The sequence below is a fragment of the Pavona decussata genome, unplaced genomic scaffold (assembly GCF_977016875.1).
Source record: "Pavona decussata unplaced genomic scaffold, jaPavDecu1.1 SCAFFOLD_214, whole genome shotgun sequence".
NCBI lineage: Eukaryota > Metazoa > Cnidaria > Anthozoa > Scleractinia > Agariciidae > Pavona > Pavona decussata.
In genome coordinates this window covers 2774571-2791731 of record NW_028145619.1, presented here as the reverse complement: position 1 = coordinate 2791731, position 17161 = coordinate 2774571, and the positions used below count along the sequence as shown (strand labels likewise).

Below are 17161 nucleotides of genomic sequence, written 5' to 3'. Positions count from 1 at the left end.
ACCCAGCACCAGTAAAGTCAAGATGTTTTGCTTTCCTCTCGTATCATTCGATCGAAAATCCGTTCAAAACGAGAAGCGCCAGCCGCCGAAGAAAACCAAGATATCGGCATTCGAAGTTCAAATTCACCGTAACAAATTTTTGTGTGCAGGTCAAGAACTGTCACGCTGACTGCTCCATTCTGATTGGATGCGGTAAATGCTGTGGTTAACAAAGCCCATTCATAAATCACTCCCATGGGAGAGGAAGCGTGGTCAAATTGAGAGCAAATTGATACTAACTGCCCTGGGGTGAGGTGAGTAGCGCGTGACCGAAAACCGACACGACGAAAACACTCTTTGTTCTCCTTAGCCAATAAGAGATGAGGTCAGCTTCTTTTGAAATTCCAGATCAGTTCGATCGGTAAACCCTACTGGTACGATGTTGTCTACTCTAAAGCAGATAAATTCAAATACAAATGGCAGTGACGAAAAGAAAAGGAAGATCGAAGGAACATCTGTGTCACTCTATGTGTGCGTTAAAGCCTGGTAAGTTCCAGAGTGTAAAATTACGATTTTCATCAAAGTCAAACTCAGGAAAGGATTTTCAAAATACTCTATGTTCAAAACAAACTTCCACAATATAATGAATATTTAGGGTTGATAACTGATCGATATAAGCACTATCGTATCCTATAGTTAAGCGCTAATTATACAGACGGTTAGCTTTCAATTATATATTATCACGTTGAAAAATGAAAAACTAAAAGTGTAATCAAATGGATAACGGGCATGTAGCCGCGCGATTTATATACACATTTTATTAGCCGGAACTTAAACGCGTTACATATCTTTTTAGGCTTCTACGAAACTATGAAATTGAGAAAGGAGCATATACCTTTCGTCAGGATCTTTTTGATGATATTGAGGGAGAAAAGGAGAACATCTGTGAGCCTTCAGCGGTGATTACCGTGAGAATGATTTGTAAAGCAATAAACGAATTATGGGTGAGCAAAGGAAGTGTCTGTCCTTCTCAGCGAACGCGACAGAAGATTAGAGAACGGGGATATTTTAACTTGAAGAAACGGCACATTGACAACGCTAGAGTGGGGCCTAAAGTGGAAGAAGAATGGAGTTACTTTACGAAGAAAGTCGCATCAGTTAGAGATGGTTGGCACGCGACAATTGACAACGAAACGTCTGTAAGTTTTATTCGTGTTGAGCCAGTAGAATACGATGGCGTACGGAATGTGACGGAAGTCAACTTGAAAAAGCTTTCGTTCTGCCGCAAAATCGTAGTGAGCTCCAGTCGATGAGGAATGCACTTAAACAGCGGTGATTCGAAGGCAAACTTTCCCTGATCGAAGAAGTTGGCGACGGGACGAAGCTGCAGAAAATCGCCAACCAAAACAACTTGTTTCCCACCAAACAAATAAGAAGAATCGCATGCAGGTGAGAGAGCCACATGGATGCCGTTTGCAAGTTCAAACACTCTTCGGCTTGACATGCTTATCTCGTCCCAGATGACGGTATCCACACTCTTCACCCGTTCAGCAACCAAATTGTTGGCCACAGCTCGTTCAATGACTAACTCCGAAGGAAGATCGGCAGTCCGTAAACCATAAAACGCATGGGCTGTTGATGTGCGGATCTTGCCCGAATAAGCGTTGCCCGCAATTCCACTCGCACACACGACCTCGACTTTTTTCCCCTCTTTGGATAGCTGATTAAACATAGCTCCGACGAGAGAAGTTTTTCCTGTTCCTGCCTGCCCTGTGACGAGGACTTCCACTATCTCAAGCACCTTGAACTGCTCAGAGGTCAGTTTCAATCTGTGAACAAATATTTCATAAACATGATACCCTTGTTTCGCATCTAATGTTTGCAATGAAACCAGAGAAGATCACGACAAAATGGCACTTTACCTTTCCATGTCATCGCCAACGCTTCCTTCCCCGAAAAACAATGACATTTTAACTTGAAAACAAAACCTTTGACTGTGTGCGAAGACACTGCGAAGCGACTGTATGCGAAGCCACTGTTGACTGTTCTGACAGGACGCGCGCGAGGGATTTTCCCGGGAAGCTGACCTCATCTCTTATTGGCTAAGGAGAACAAAGAGTGTTTTCGTCGTGTCGGTTTTCGGTCACGCGCTACTCACCTCACCCCAGGGCAGTTAGTATCAATTTGCTCTCAATTTGACCACGCTTCCTCTCCCATGGGAGTGATTTATGAATGGGCTTTGTTAACCACAGCATTTACCGCATCCAATCAGAATGGAGCAGTCAGCGTGACAGTTCTTGACCTGCACACAAAAATTTGTTACGGTGAATTTGAACTTCGAATGCCGATATCTTGGTTTTCTTCGGCGGCTGGCGCTTCTCGTTTTGAACGGATTTTCGATCGAATGATACGAGAGGAAAGCAAAACATCTCGACTTTACTGGTGCTGGGTTTGGAAGCGGGGCGATTCGAATTTCCGGGTGAAAATCGCCTCGGCGCTGGAGCATTCCTGACAGAGTTTTCCTCCCTTGTCTCTCTATATAACGCTCAGGTAAACGACGAAAGCAAAACCTTCAAAATCGCCTAAATTCGCCGTTTTCTGGCAAAAGAACGACAAAGCACAACGATTAAGGTAAGTTTACATTTATTGTGACTTTTCAGATAAATATTTTCCCTAACATTTGGCTATAATACGAACCTTATAATATTTCCATACAAATCCTTTAAATTTTGTAAACAGTCACCAGTCACACGGTTTGTGTGGGCTCCCTGTGTTACGAAGTGGTGAAGACGGCGCAACGTGCTGAGGGCCGATAGACGTCCAAATCAATATCGTCAAATGTTAGTGCTTTCTGTTTGTTTGTTTGTTCGTTCTTTGAACGTATCGAGAACACATTTGTGTTGGATCTCATCCATAGGGAGTTGCTTTCAACTCAAAGCGAGTTCGACGAAGGGTGGGAAACGGGAAATCAGACGGTGACGCGTGGAATTGAACCACACGCCGCCATGTCTCTTCGTTCATGATCATCAAGAATCACAATAACAGCCTTTGATCAAGACAAGCACAAAGCAAAACGAAAAGGAAAACAGAACAAACGGAACCTGACTCGAACTTGACTCGTACAACGACCAAACTCTACCTCAAGAATGGACTCGTAAACAATCGACCTCCGCGCGAATCGACCCGCGTTCGATTTCCCTGGCTGTTGAGAAAACTTCTACTATAAGTTACCGGGACTAAAGCTTGCTTCAAGAAAAGAGGAGCATGTTAAGCGGTGTTCTCAATAGCGGTATTAGCAGTTTTTACCTTAAATAGTCGCAGGAACCGGACATTTGCTGCTGTATTCTCGCACATCTCTAATCGTTCCCGCCTCCTTCTCGTCCGTGATCCCTCTTCAACGGAACTCCCACTACAACAGCGACACAAGCGAAGCACAAGTCACGTGACACATTTTTGACAACCCTTGTCGACACTTCCAGTAGTGCCCAGACTCTCTCAAACTTCCCCAACAGAGTTGCAATTATCATCCTTCGTCATGTATGACCAAATGAAGTATATGCAAACAAAATGGCGGCCAAAGGGAAGAGTCTCGACGAACTTATGGACGAAGCAGAAACTTTGTTAAAACAGAAAAAAACGCAGAAGAGGAAAAAAGGAGAGAACGAATTCGAGTTCTATTGAGACAGGGCCACGGGATAGCGAAGCAAACACAACTATCGTCAACGCCGTAGAAACATACCATAGCTTGCACAATATCGGTGGGTAAGCTGCCGACTTGCTTGGTTTTAATACGTACGGTACTGAAGTAAATATGGTGTCCTGGCCTTAATCTATTGAAACGAAAGCCCTCTCGAGTTTTTGAATCCATTACAATTATTATTCCACAATAAACACAAGCTTTACTTCCGTAATATAAAGTAATAAAGAGATTTAAGCTTATCATATGTAAGTCTTCCCATTTACCAAATTTATTCGATTCCATCAGTAAGATGATTCTTGCGAATTATCCACGGTCAAAGGATTCCAAAAAAATAAACAATAATAGAATGAAAACCAGTAAAGAATTTACAACACTGAAACGAGGGCACCAAAACCTGCATGGGATGGAGCTTAAATTAACTACATTCTCTGGAAGAAGATTCCATTCCCTTATTGTTCTTGGAAAAAAAGTAAGCTTAAATTTGAAGTAATCAGTATTAGAAAATTGGCCTTTCTTTTAACATGGCGACTTTTATATCCTAGAATGGTTAAGTAAGTTGTAGCAGCAATTCCTGTTTGACCATTGTGGATTTTATAGAGCAAAGTCAGTCTGTTCCTTTTCTGTCTTACTTCAAGAGTATCCCATAGTAAATATTCAATCAAATCAATCAATCAATCAATCAAATTTATTTAAAAAGGGTAAAATGGGACAGTACTTCAACTGAATAACTAGTGGCCCTCAAATTAAAATTGTGTAACAAAAATTTAGTGACCAAAAAATACATATCATTAAAGAGAAAGAACTATAAATATATACATAAATAAGACTAAAAGAATAAAAACTATATTTACAATAATTATAAAATATCCTCACAATGAGTGTCTACAAACTATAATTACAATAAAAATACTGCTAAGATGGGTCAAGCAAGAGGAAGGTTGTGAAGTGCCAGGTTAGCATATGGCAAAAAATTAAGTTAAGTTTCACTTAAACTACAATGAGCAACATCATTGTATCTAGATAAAAAATGACTATAAATAGCCTTTCTAAATGAGGTTACACATGTTCCTTTCTTAAGGTGGATGGGCAGGGAGTTCCAGAGCCTTGTCACGGACACACTAAAAGTTCACCCTCCCTTAGATTCACGATTATGTCTGGGGCAGACAAGGTTCAAGGCACTGTACCGCTCACTGCGTGTGTGTGAATCTACGTTGCATTTAAGTAGGTCGTACATGTAGCTGGGGCAGTTTCCTTGTAGGAGCTAAAGGACTAGCGAACACTTGTTGACTTTGACTTCTTCAGAAAATGGGAGCCACCCTAATTTGTTAAAGAGATTTACGCTGTTGGATCTTGTATCAGCTCCTAAAATTACTCTGGCAGCACGTTTTTGCAGCTTGATGATTCTCATTAAGTTATCAGCTGAGCAGTTTGACCAGATTCTTAGTTTTTCTTTGCTTTGATCAATAGCAGCCTCTTTTGACACAAGTTTAGTGAGTCTGACGATGCAAATGTAGGATTTCCTGAGCAAGGCCCCAGTTTTAGTGCAGCTGGTAGGTACCCTACATAAATACCATGCTGCATAGGCCTTATCACGGTTTTCGACGCCATTTTGACGAGTAGGCAAACACGTCTGAAATAACAGTGTTTGTATGGAAATCCGATGTCAAATAACTTTCGTAAAACATCGCTTCTGAAAAATTCATGAATTGGAAACTTTTTGCACTAGGAAAAAGGATTTTAAGAAAAAAGTTGGAGGGATGTAGCTGTGCTAGAAAGCGTCCAGTCGTGTTTTGAATTTTCCATACATTTGTCTGTATAGCGAACCAGCCGTGAACCGCGACTAAAAATAGTTCGCGGGAAAACCATACAGACAAGTGTATGGAAAGTTCAAAACACGACTGGACGCTTTCTGGCACAGCTACATCCCTCCAAATTTTTTTCTTAAAATCCTTTTACTAGTGCTAACAGTTTCCAATTCACGAGTTTTTCAGAAGCGATGTTTTACGAAAATTATTTGACATCGGATTTCCATACAAACACTGTTATTTCAGACGTGTTTGCCTACTCGTCAAAATGGCGTCGAAAACCGTGATAAGGCCTATTTTAAGCTTATTTAGCTTGATCCGAAGGTTGTCTGCGTGGGTTTGAAAATGGTTTGGTGTGCTCATTGAAACGATCTCTTTTTGTCCAAAAATATGCAGGATTTCTCTCCCAGCCAGGCTGCTTTTTATGCATGTTATGCCAAAGATCTTCCGCATGGGTTTCCAAATCGCTCTGCGTACTAGTGCATGTTTGTGTTCTTTGGCCTAAAGTGGTGTAATACAGAGGAAGTGCCCGACATAAGATTACCTAGTAGGTTTTTGTAACTTCTACCATTTAATTGAATTGTTGTTATCCAAAATATCCAGGATATCTCTCCTCTTGAAGGACTTGGAGTCTACTAGAGTAGCGCTTCAGCGGCCATTTTGGGTAGAACTTCAAAACTCTCGGCCTATCTTTGATGTGGGATATTCAGGGAATCCACCTTGGTACTCCTGGTTTCTCTCCACAGGTGGTCAGCATAACATTATTGTGGTGTAGGTGCCCTGGCATAATTTCATATAGCATATTTCATTTGGTATTACACATTGTGTGTCATAATGATAACAGTGTGTGCATGCTTAAGTTATCACAAAAATATATTATCATAACCTTTTGTGAAAGATAAATAATTTCACAAATGAAAAGCTGAGTTACAGCTATGTAACTTCAATAATTATTGATTGGTTGGCAATTAGATTGGCAACATGATTGAACTGAAGCTTGTGGGTGAGTTCAATTACCAAACGCAATCAATCTAATCAACCTAAGTTGATGTAATTAGTTTGATTTTCTTTGTTAGAAAAAAGAAATGGCAGAAGTATCAATAAGCATTGTAGACTTCATAAAAAAAATTAATATATATTATAATACAACAATACACAATATCATGTAACATAATTTTGCTAACAACAGCAATATTGCTAACTGTTTTAGCCAGTCTCTGTATGTTATTATGTAATTATTGTGTGGTAATTTTGTTGTATTTGTAATGAATGAAATAAAAAAATGCAGCCCTGATAAAAGCAAGTTTTAAATATTTTGCTCACACATCAAACAACGAAGAGCAGAGCGTTGGACTTATAGAGTTGTCCATTGAAGGGCCAAAGTACAGGCATCAATTCATGCTGCAAATGCCCTTACTGACCTCATAGTATTTTTTTTTTTTTATCCAATGTAATCAGAGCTGGCCCTTGACCTCTCCTTTTTTTTTGCTCCAATGCATCTTTCTCCAACACTGATAGCAAAAGAGCAAGAGCCTTTACAACCATGTTTTGAATTATCAGCTGGATTGATATCAGTCTTTCCTGCAAAACCGCCATTTCTTTTACCACAAAGCCTTCTTTGAGGCCAGATGAAACTTGTTTGGAATGCCAAAGCACAGGCCAAAAAAAAGATGATCAGTCTAGTATTGAAATTGTGTTAAACGAAGGAAGTGCACAATCTTTGTATGTTCTCTTTCAGCAGCATTTGAGAATAATAATGTTAAATGTTCAATTGAGGTCTCAAGCTACTGGTTGGGTATAACGTTAAAATTCTTTTAGTAGTGAACAGTAGCTTAAGGCCTCAATTTAAAATTTAATATTAATATGAAGGAAGTGTAATTTGATTATCAAGACTTGAGTATTTTTTTAGTCTGACAAAATGTTTTCATATATTTAAACACTGAGAAGTAGGTTGAAAAAACAAGGCGCAGCCGAGTGTTTTTAAATGACTTTAAGGTGTTTGGATATCTGATAAAACACACTTTCAAGTGTTTGATACTTGATAATTCTTGGAGAAATTCAAGGCTAAAGTTGGCAAAAGTTTATGGTAATTATTAGCAACACATATCTAAACCGGGGTCATGGTAGTGATTTTCTTTGTTTTTGCTTGATGAATTATTAATGAGTTTGAGAAGACCGTGGGGTAATGTCTGATTGCTAGAGCCCACCCAAATCAGTCAAACAACCGAGTTTGTGTGATTACACTAGATTTGCAGTCATAGAGTTAAGTTAATATTCAGATACTATAAAATGTGGATCATAATGTACACCAAAATTGTGTTCTTTTTTTGTCTTTTTTATAACACAGATCAGTCCCTTGAAGAAGTACTTACAAAATGCCACTGAGGCTGTTCTTGATTCCTTTGAGTCTACAGGGGATAACAAGTGGTAAACTAGAATGGAATCTTTGAATGAAAATTTGGAGGCTCCAAGGCCAGTGGTTTTCAAAGAAATTATCCTGTGACATCTGTAAAGAGGCTCCCTGGGAGTTGTGGTTTGATGAGTGCAGTTGGAGGAGGTTGTGTCATAAATGTGATGCCACAATGCATAATGAGGTTCTTTACCATGACAGAGAAGCTTGGATTGATGGCTGTTTTAGACACATACCTCCTACTGTTACTAAGCCTTGGGAGATTTATCCCAGGCAAAAGGAAGGATTAGTAGCTTTTAGTTTACACTTTGTCTACTTATTTACAACAATTTACTGAACATGTCTATTATTGGATTATGTGCAAACTTCTTTTGAGATGTAATCCCAGGGCACTACATGTATTTCACCTGTTGAGGTGAATCCTCCAGATTTGACTGTAGTCAAAACAATTTTCAGTGAATGTAGTTCAATGCTTTACTGGGAAAGCGAAATATGACCACAGGTCACCAAAGCGTGATGTGACACAGTTAACCATGCAAGCCTGATATAGGAGTTTGTATGGCGCTAAAATAAAGTCAAAATTTAGACAACAATATTCCCAGAAAAAAACCCCAAAAATATAATAAAGTCTGAAAAACTTTACCCGGTGTGTTTTGCTGTGTTTTCGAGGCTTCTCAGTGCTTTCAAAGGCCATTTTGAGCGGTTTATCTCTCAGCTGCTGGTCCACGTGCATCACTGTATCATGCTAATGGGAAGGTTGGAAACTAGTAGTCGAATAGGCCATTTAACAGTTGTGTGCTTAGTGACCTGGTCTTGAATTGAAAGCGAGGCTGGGGTTGACCTTGTTTTGATACAGACCACACTGCTTTTCATAGGTAAATGCAAATAGTTGGCGTAAGAACAGTATGATCTACATATGAAAAGCAGTGAGATTTGTATCAAAACAAGATCACCCCCAACCTCGCTTAGAATCCAAGACAAGGTCACTTAGCACACAACTGTAAAATTTGCCATTTGAATGAAATTAGACCTGTCATTTGATCATAATAAAAACTCGTTCTAAAAATAATTGTCAGCACCCCTTCTACTCCTTCCAAAAAGCTTAGGTCTATCCTAAACCATCGTCAGCATTTCAAACTAACTGATCAGTGGTAATGGGATTAAAACTGGAACTATCTGAACAATATTTCACATCTAACAATGCAGATCATTTGTGTCATAAAGCATATTATTGTCTTATGGTCATTACAAAACACACGCACATCCAAAACCGCAATCACTCGTCGAACAAATGCAAAATTGGCAGATGGTGTAAACAATTAAAGTATTTTTGATGGGCTCTGCATGGCCAACGGATAACGAGATTAAAACTTGAACTGTTAATGACATTACATCTAACAATGCATATATTACATGTGTATATAATCTGTTCTATGAAGCAAAACTACTTCTGCTCTACTGTACTGTCTTCAATCATTATAATCATTCAATGAGCAATCTCTTGCAGGATAAAAGCACTTGCAGAACAAAATGTAACACTGTAGAACCTTTAAGGAATACTTTTCTTTTCCTATTTAAAGCCAATTTGACAAGGCCGTAGCTACATTTTTTGTAACGGGGAGGGGCAATGAAGCAAGCGGGGGAGACGCGAGCATCTGGGTGGTTTTGAAATCTAGACGGTCGGAAAAGCTATTTTCAGCATTCTCCATGAGAATCAAGTGTATAATGATAGGTATTTTTAGAGCTTACAGCAATATTTCCGAGGTTTTGTTAAGTTGATACACACATCTCGGCCTTAGTACACCAAACAGGTATCGCTAACTAACCAGATTAGTCTATTTCGTGTGTAAAACATGTCTTCAGTTGGATTTTCATTCAAATAAATCTTTTCCAATCCATCGTAAATTTTCAAGTTAGTCTTGTACCAAACAAGATATATACTTTAAATGACCTAACACAGCCAGTTTTGTTTCATATGATAAATGACCTCAGGTTCAGGAATATCAATCCGTCCCACGATGAATGAGAAGCATCTCTAGGTCACTTAATCACTCCTCATTCATTGTGGAATGGTTCCACAATTTAAGGTCACTCTAAACCTTTGCAGGTGCCTTCCCGAAAAAAATTCATATGCGCGCTGTTTTTTAGGAAACCACCACAATCTATAGAATGATAAAAAGGTTATTAAATGCAGAATTCAATAAAATTAAAGGCTGTTTTGGTTATTCCTCTGTTAAGGCGAAGGAAGCCGGTAAACAGCAAAATGACAGAATGCCATTCCATGGAATTAATCGGGTATCAAACGTGATCTCGGATGAAATGTAGCTGCACAGTGTTAATCAATGTTTCGAGTACTGCACATACGAAGGAAACGCATACTGCAAAGGAGCTCCTTGAAAGAGAACTAAAAAACGCAATGCTACAAGTGAAAAGACACAGAAAGAATTATATATTCTACTTTCAATCTTGTATAATAGAATGTCGTTTTGAACTTTATTTTAATTTAAAAAATTCAATTGGAATTTTGTTATCTTGGACACATGGAAATTATGCGTCAGTCATTCAGTAATGTATAACCAAAAGTTTGAAAATTCATATCTTCTGAACTATTGAATAGAAGAAAACCATGCTTTACAACCTTATTTAATAAACTATTTAGAATTGTACTACCAAAAGTAGCTACACTTTAAGTTTTTTCCTACATCTCTAGTGCACGTAACGGCGTCTTTGTTGATGCGCGCTACGTGCCATGTTCAAATTTGTATCAGTGAACAGTAAAAGAGCATAGCATGAACCCCGAACTTCTAAACAAAATTGGATACAGAACTTTATGCATATTTTTTCAATAGAAGAATTTCAACGTGCATCATAATATCTAACTGCATTTCATAGCAAATTACATAAGCTTTATTTTGGTGCAAGAACGAGACTTTTGTGACGATTCAAACCAGAGTTATAGATTGTTAACATTGCTCACTGGTCTAGGAAGATTCAAGATACTTAGCACCTTCTGTGCGGCAAAGAAATAAGAAATTGACTTGTCTATTTTCGAAAACCACAGTACTCAAACTTGAGTGTAAACAAAAAAATGCTAATTAGTTGAATGGGATCTCCTCAATAGCCCTTTGCCACGAAAAGGTCGCTGGGGAGTTCACGCCTTACGGAGATTATGTCCTCTGATAACTTATTAACTTTTTTTTACCAAAACTGACCTTTTTCTCAATAACTTGCGCGTGTTTTAAGATTTTAAATTATTCCTTTTTTTTAAATGTAAGTTTAAGAAATTAACTTTAATTTGATCGAAAAATAAAAATTCGGCAAAAAGTAGTCCTGCGAAAAGTAACCTTAAGACACCTTGGAGCTGAAAATGAATGTTCACAACTGATACTTCCCAAGGGTGTAGTCAGAAGAATGGCGAGGATCTTGTGAATTGCTGGAAATGTCTTAGGGTCAGAGGCAGACAAAGTTGAATTTGCATTTGCAGGCCTTTCTTAAGGGTATCGAATGGTCTTTACGAGCATTTGAGAGCATGCAAGCAGTGTGTTTATTTTTGCGAGCACGAGCAGTTGTAAAAATTTTACTTGCGAGCAGCGAGCACTTTAGAAAAATACAGTAACAGATGGCGAGCAGCGAGCACTTCGAGTACTTCGTAAATTTTCCGCTAGCCGGAATCTCTCTTTTATAACAAGATACTTTGTTTTGCACCAGAACAATAGGTGCAAGCCAAGGGCGGTTCAACCAGTCCCAGCATCTTACAGCCAATTGTGCCCTGCTTGATGCCAAATTACGTCACGTAGCTTCACGTGAGTCAGTCAGGGTGGACGCTCAAGACCTCCAAGAGCTCTCAAGGAGATCTACTAGATCCAAAGCCCACGATCTTAAGTTTTCCATCTCTTTCTAGTCATAACTGATTTATCGTTTATTATATGTACAAAAAAAAAACTACAAAGCAGGATTAACAAAATTTCGAGCAATCAAGCACATGTTAACGACTGAATGCGAGCATGCAAGCAGTTGCAAAAATTTTGCGAGCACGAGCAAGCAAGCACCTGTGTAATTTTTGCGAGCAATTCGAGCAAAGGCCAAATTTTGCAAGCACTTTTAAATTGAATGGGACCATTCGATACCCCTTTTCTTCAATGGCATGTTTTCATAGTACTTTTTCCACTTTGCAATCTCTACTAAGAAATAGGTTGATTCCTCAAAGAGGAACTTCTTGTAATATTTTAGTATTTCATTTTGATCTCGGGTCTATATGCTCGTTGCCATTGATAGCCTGTCTGCAAGCGCCAAACCTTGGCCTCAATTTCTTGTATTACATGGTCAACAAAAGAAAAAAATTAAGAATAATTAATAATTACTTGAAGTCTGGTCAGAGTTTAACAACCTGCATTAGCACGGTGATGCTGGATGTTGGCAGTTCGTGGTTTTATGACTGTGGTTCCCACAGCCTGATCAAATTATTGTCTCTATCTCGAACCACATTAACCTCTCCCAAAACTTGACAATCCCAGGGAGCAAATTGGGGACTGTAAAATTATGGTCTTTTGTCTTTGAATCGCTTTCCTTTTGTTTGCTGTCGCCTACTCTGGGACCTTAGCTCGCCTTAACTCGATCGCCTTAACTTGCAACTTCAGATTATGTTCAAACTTCCTTAACTCAACTAAACTTGCACTATCTCGCACAAACTCGCTCAATCTTGCCACTAAGCGAAGAAGATACCAAGTACATTTGATTATCTCATCCTACTTTCAGTGTAATTTCAAAATTAATCCCCAAAGGAAAGTCGACAAAGAATATGGATTTCAAAAGTGCAAAAGATAGTGATTTGTAAGGAAAACAGGGTCTTTATCTTTAAAAAAATACATAAATTGACCCGTCCCATCTTTCTGGAATTTCCAATAGCCTCTGTGGCAATGGTATTTCTTACTTAACCTTGTCATGCCTTAGAGTCACCACTGGATTGTCAATGGAACTACTAGGAACAACCTGAACATCATTTCGGACCTGACAGAGGCGGAATCCAGCCTGACCTTGGCGGGAATACCGTTAATAGAACCAAACATCAGCAAAACAAGAACCGGGCAAAAAAAATGTCTGGCTCTAAGCTTATAACCCAGACAAATGTTACGCTCGTGTCCGGGTCACAGCAGACGCACAAGACTCTAACAGGAACAGAACAAGAGGCAAACAACCTTAAATTACTTTTCCAAATTTAATAACTTTAATAAGTCATCAGGCACGGGCCTGATAAGAGCCTGACACCAGATTGGAAAGAGCCAGACAAGGTACGTTTCGTTTCTTGTCAATGAAATTGATTGCAAAGACAATGTAGACTAGATGTTACAGTGTCAAGGAATATAATAAATAAAGCACGAACAGTGTTGTTTTTAAACACACCTGCATTAACGGTATTACGGTCATCACGCTGCTCGACAGACCGCAAAATTTGGAAATTCCAAACTTGATCCCATTCATGCAGGACGCTGAAAAAAAAAAAGCCAAGTTCCTTCTTGACAAAAGTTTTGAAAATCAGGGCATTCCGCCGGCTGAATCCGCAAAGAAGTCGTTTAGCTGGATTCTAAGATCAACATACGTCACACACTGCACGTAGGCGATCCATTGTTTTGATTCCTAGCACACGGTTTTATCAATCAAATGCCATAAGACTGATAAGAGACATGTTGCAGATAAGTATCTCATTGTTTAAATTCATTTTTCATTGGTTAGCTTCGAGATCACTTGACGGTTATGCACTTATCATTGGCTTTCCCAAGGGTTGACCCCCTGGGACACCCCCGGGATTTGTTTTAACGATCAAACAAAAACCTTCTAAATCCCCGTGGAATAGGACATAAAAGTCACGCCAAATCCCCGTCCCCAGGGGCTTAGGAGCCAGAATACCTTCATTTTTCGCAAGCATCCTAGAGACTCACAAGCCAGTTGCCTGTCTTAGCTTTAAATATCTGCTGCGGATGCAAGCTAAGCCACAAAATAATGGAGGTACATGTCAGCTCTAAGAACACAATAGCTGTTTTTCAGATAAAAAGCAACTCAGAGAACTTAAAGACAGCACAACAAGCTATAGCACTGTAGCTCTCGAAAGCGAGCTTTGTAAAGACGAGGATATGTTAGACATTCATATCCGTCTGTAGTTACAAACTTCCTGCAATCTTCTAGCCTCCCACGCAGACGTCCTTAGGGGTTTGTCAGCGTTTCCTTCCCCACGCGTTTCATTCCGTTCGTGGAGAAGGAAACGCGTGACGAACCCCTAAGGACGTCTGCGTGGGAGGCTAACAATCTTCCCGCAGCGAGATACAATAGCATAAGCAATTAAATTCACGAGTTAAGAAATCCACGGATCCTGTATCTTCCCAGATAACATTTATTTAGTGCTACCTGAAATCTTGCAGTCAATCCAAGCCGATAAGCCTTAACAAATGCCACAGAGCTAGCATACACAATGGCATATCAAAAACTAATCCTTATCATGTTATGGCTCAGAATGATCAGTAAGAAACCCTCCATTCAGTGTATTTGAGAATTCCCCCTCATGATCAAGACAAACACCATGAAGCAGAGCAGTCGCATCACATTTTGATGTAGGGAAGAATCTCTTATACAAAAGGAAAATCGATGAAAGACATAATTGTAAAAGCAAAACTGAAAAGGCTTTTATGGTCTTTTATCAACACAACAGACACACAGTGGGAGTCGCGCAGCTCTGTCAACCCCATTTTAACATGCCATGTACCGCTGACCAATGATGACCAAATCCCTGGGGTGCACCCCTGGGGTCTAAAACGTTCGTTTTCAAAACTAAACAATGTCCCCACCTCGCGGGCCCAAAATATTGTCAAAAATGTACAATTCCCCGCATGTTCCTGGGGGTTTCCCGGGGGTCAACCCCCGGGAAAGCTAATGATAAGTGCATTACGGTTACTAATTTTTGGCGCTTGGAGTGTTAACAGTATTTTCAATGTGCGCGCGCGAAACAGTGCAATTGCAGTTACAGTATTCATTTAAGCCTTGTTAGTGATCGCTTCTTCCTAAGTGTTTTTAAGATCTCTTCAAGGATTTAAAAAAGTTTTAGAAATGTCGCTGTTTGCATGCCTTTATTTTGATTCAGACAAAAGTGTATAAAGCATTTTTCATGTAAATGTTAATTGCGAGGATCTGAAAGCAAGCAAGATACATGTCGAAAACATTTGCAGCCTGAGAAAAATGGAAGCAAAAAGAGGTTCTTAGCAAATCATCCCAAAGATTGGGGGGAGAGGTAAGCTACATTATCTTGTTACAAAATAAATGCCAGTCCTTTAGACTCGAATTTTTTTTTTCCTTTTTATCCATTTGATTTTTTGAGTGTACCAAACTGTTCCAATGGCTAAGACATTCCATGTTTGGTAGATTTCAGATGCCAAAACGAGGAAAGATCGAGTTTAAATTTAGAAACCTTTATCAATTACGATTTACATTAATTGAAATCGTCCGTCTTTTATCCGACGAAAAATTCAGTAGTGTTTTGAAATGTTAATTAAATTTATCAAGTTTGACCGGGTGCGTCAGACCATCTGAGAATCAGGCTCTATGCCCTGCAAAACAATTAGACTGAACTCACACCAAAACACACAAAAGGCGAGTTTGCACTTTACTCATGTTTTTGGAACTGAATAAACTTTATTTAATATTCGCAAACCACAACATTCTCTACCTCTCCCCCAAGACCGCTCTTCGAAAGGTCAGGCTCACGCAACGCGTGTGAGAGATTATACTCTTCGGCGATTGCATGGGCTTTGCACACAAAGGCTTGCAATTTAACTCACGGCGGTTTAAACGCACTATCATTTTTATATTGATAGCATAGCTTTTTTGTTATCTGAATGGATATTTAGAACAACCGCAGCATTACAGACTTTTGCACTTGTTATTTTGCAGATTACGTGACTGCTCAAATGCATCGCATCGAAAATGGCAAGGAGCAGCTAACTCCCATTGACCCCAACCAGATCATTTATGCACAAAACTGAAGTGGCGTGCAGCTAAGTGATCTATCTCCTGTCTATTCAGCATACATATATATTAAGAAACATTTTCTTTGCCGTATTTAATCTTTCGAGGACAATGTATATTTTTTTAATTAGTTTGACACATGCAAGGATAAAGAAATTATCGCCGCAAATTTGTCAATTTTTTGAGATTGAGTTTGTAGATTTAGAACTGTATAGTTTTAGTAGAAACTTAATTTTATCGTATCAGTTTTATTCCATGTATCTATCAATAAAACATTGAATCGTTATTTCTGTGTGTTTATATGCGTTGTACGGCTGTATTCAGGTTGGAGTAAGACCGGATATATTTTTGCTGATTACATCACAGATTATTTATGTTGTTCGGCTAATGTCAGGCTTGTGTCATGCTCTTTTTCTGGTTGTTTACGATTTTCCGTGTCCCGCTTGTGTCTTGCTAATTCCTGCTCTTTTTAGGTTAGGTGTCTTGTTCTAGTTAGGTTCTTTACCGCTGTGTCCCGTTCTGCTCGTGTTCCGTCAAAGTTACTCCCGTGTCAGGTTGAAATGTCTGGCCGAATTCATGCTCCCGTTTGGTCAGACATTTTCGTACAGGCATGCACTAACTAGTTTGTTGATGCCTAATTGAAAAAGGCTACAATGTTAAGCTTAGCATGGCAGAAATTCCAAAGGCATGGGGTCACAAGGTCTAGGGATTCCCACATTGATCATGATGTTAGTATTTTGGACCACAAAGTATGTGACATTAACTAAGAGAACAGACAGTGACTCCACAAAAAAGTATTTATAAAATAGTAAAATTTACTATTTTATGAAATTTAATTTTAGTCTTATACTTCTAATCGAGACAAAGAAATACAAAAACATAACAACAGAATATTAAATTTTAGTTTTAAGCTGACTAATGATTTACAAATAAAATTTTGTTTGTAGTGGCAAATCTAATTACTTTGCAAATATATACATAGAAGCTGTTTATGTTAACGGATAGCTAGCAACAGCAATAGTATCATCTTATAATCTGATGGAACGATATGGGGATTCCAGCTGAAAATGAAAGCCTGAGATGAAGTCAAAATCCTTTAATACTCCACATACCTGGTACTAGAAGATTTGTACATTGCTAAAACGTGACATCCTGTATGGCTTATATTGCAGTTAGCCTGGCAAACATAATACATGATTCATTCGTTCGCCGTCTTGGAAATTAGCCACAATTTGCCAATATTGATCCCAGTCCACT

General features: G+C 39.0%; 1 protein-coding gene and 1 pseudogene across 1 annotated transcript; one reads left to right on the top strand and one right to left on the bottom strand.

The window, feature by feature from the left end:
* Positions 1-1111: 1111 nt before the first annotated feature.
* Positions 1112-2211, bottom strand: LOC146460288 (ATP-dependent DNA helicase PIF1-like). Its single transcript, XM_085088302.1, has 2 exons — positions 1902-2211; positions 1112-1808 (listed from the first exon to the last, which is right to left on the bottom strand). The coding sequence occupies exons 1-2, from the start codon at positions 2069-2071 to the stop codon at positions 1112-1114; spliced, it is 867 nt and encodes a 288-aa protein (XP_084944428.1). The 5' UTR covers positions 2072-2211.
* A 1032-nt stretch (positions 2212-3243) lies between these two features.
* Positions 3244-8231, top strand: LOC146460287 (uncharacterized; annotated as a pseudogene).
* Positions 8232-17161: the final 8930 nt, after the last annotated feature.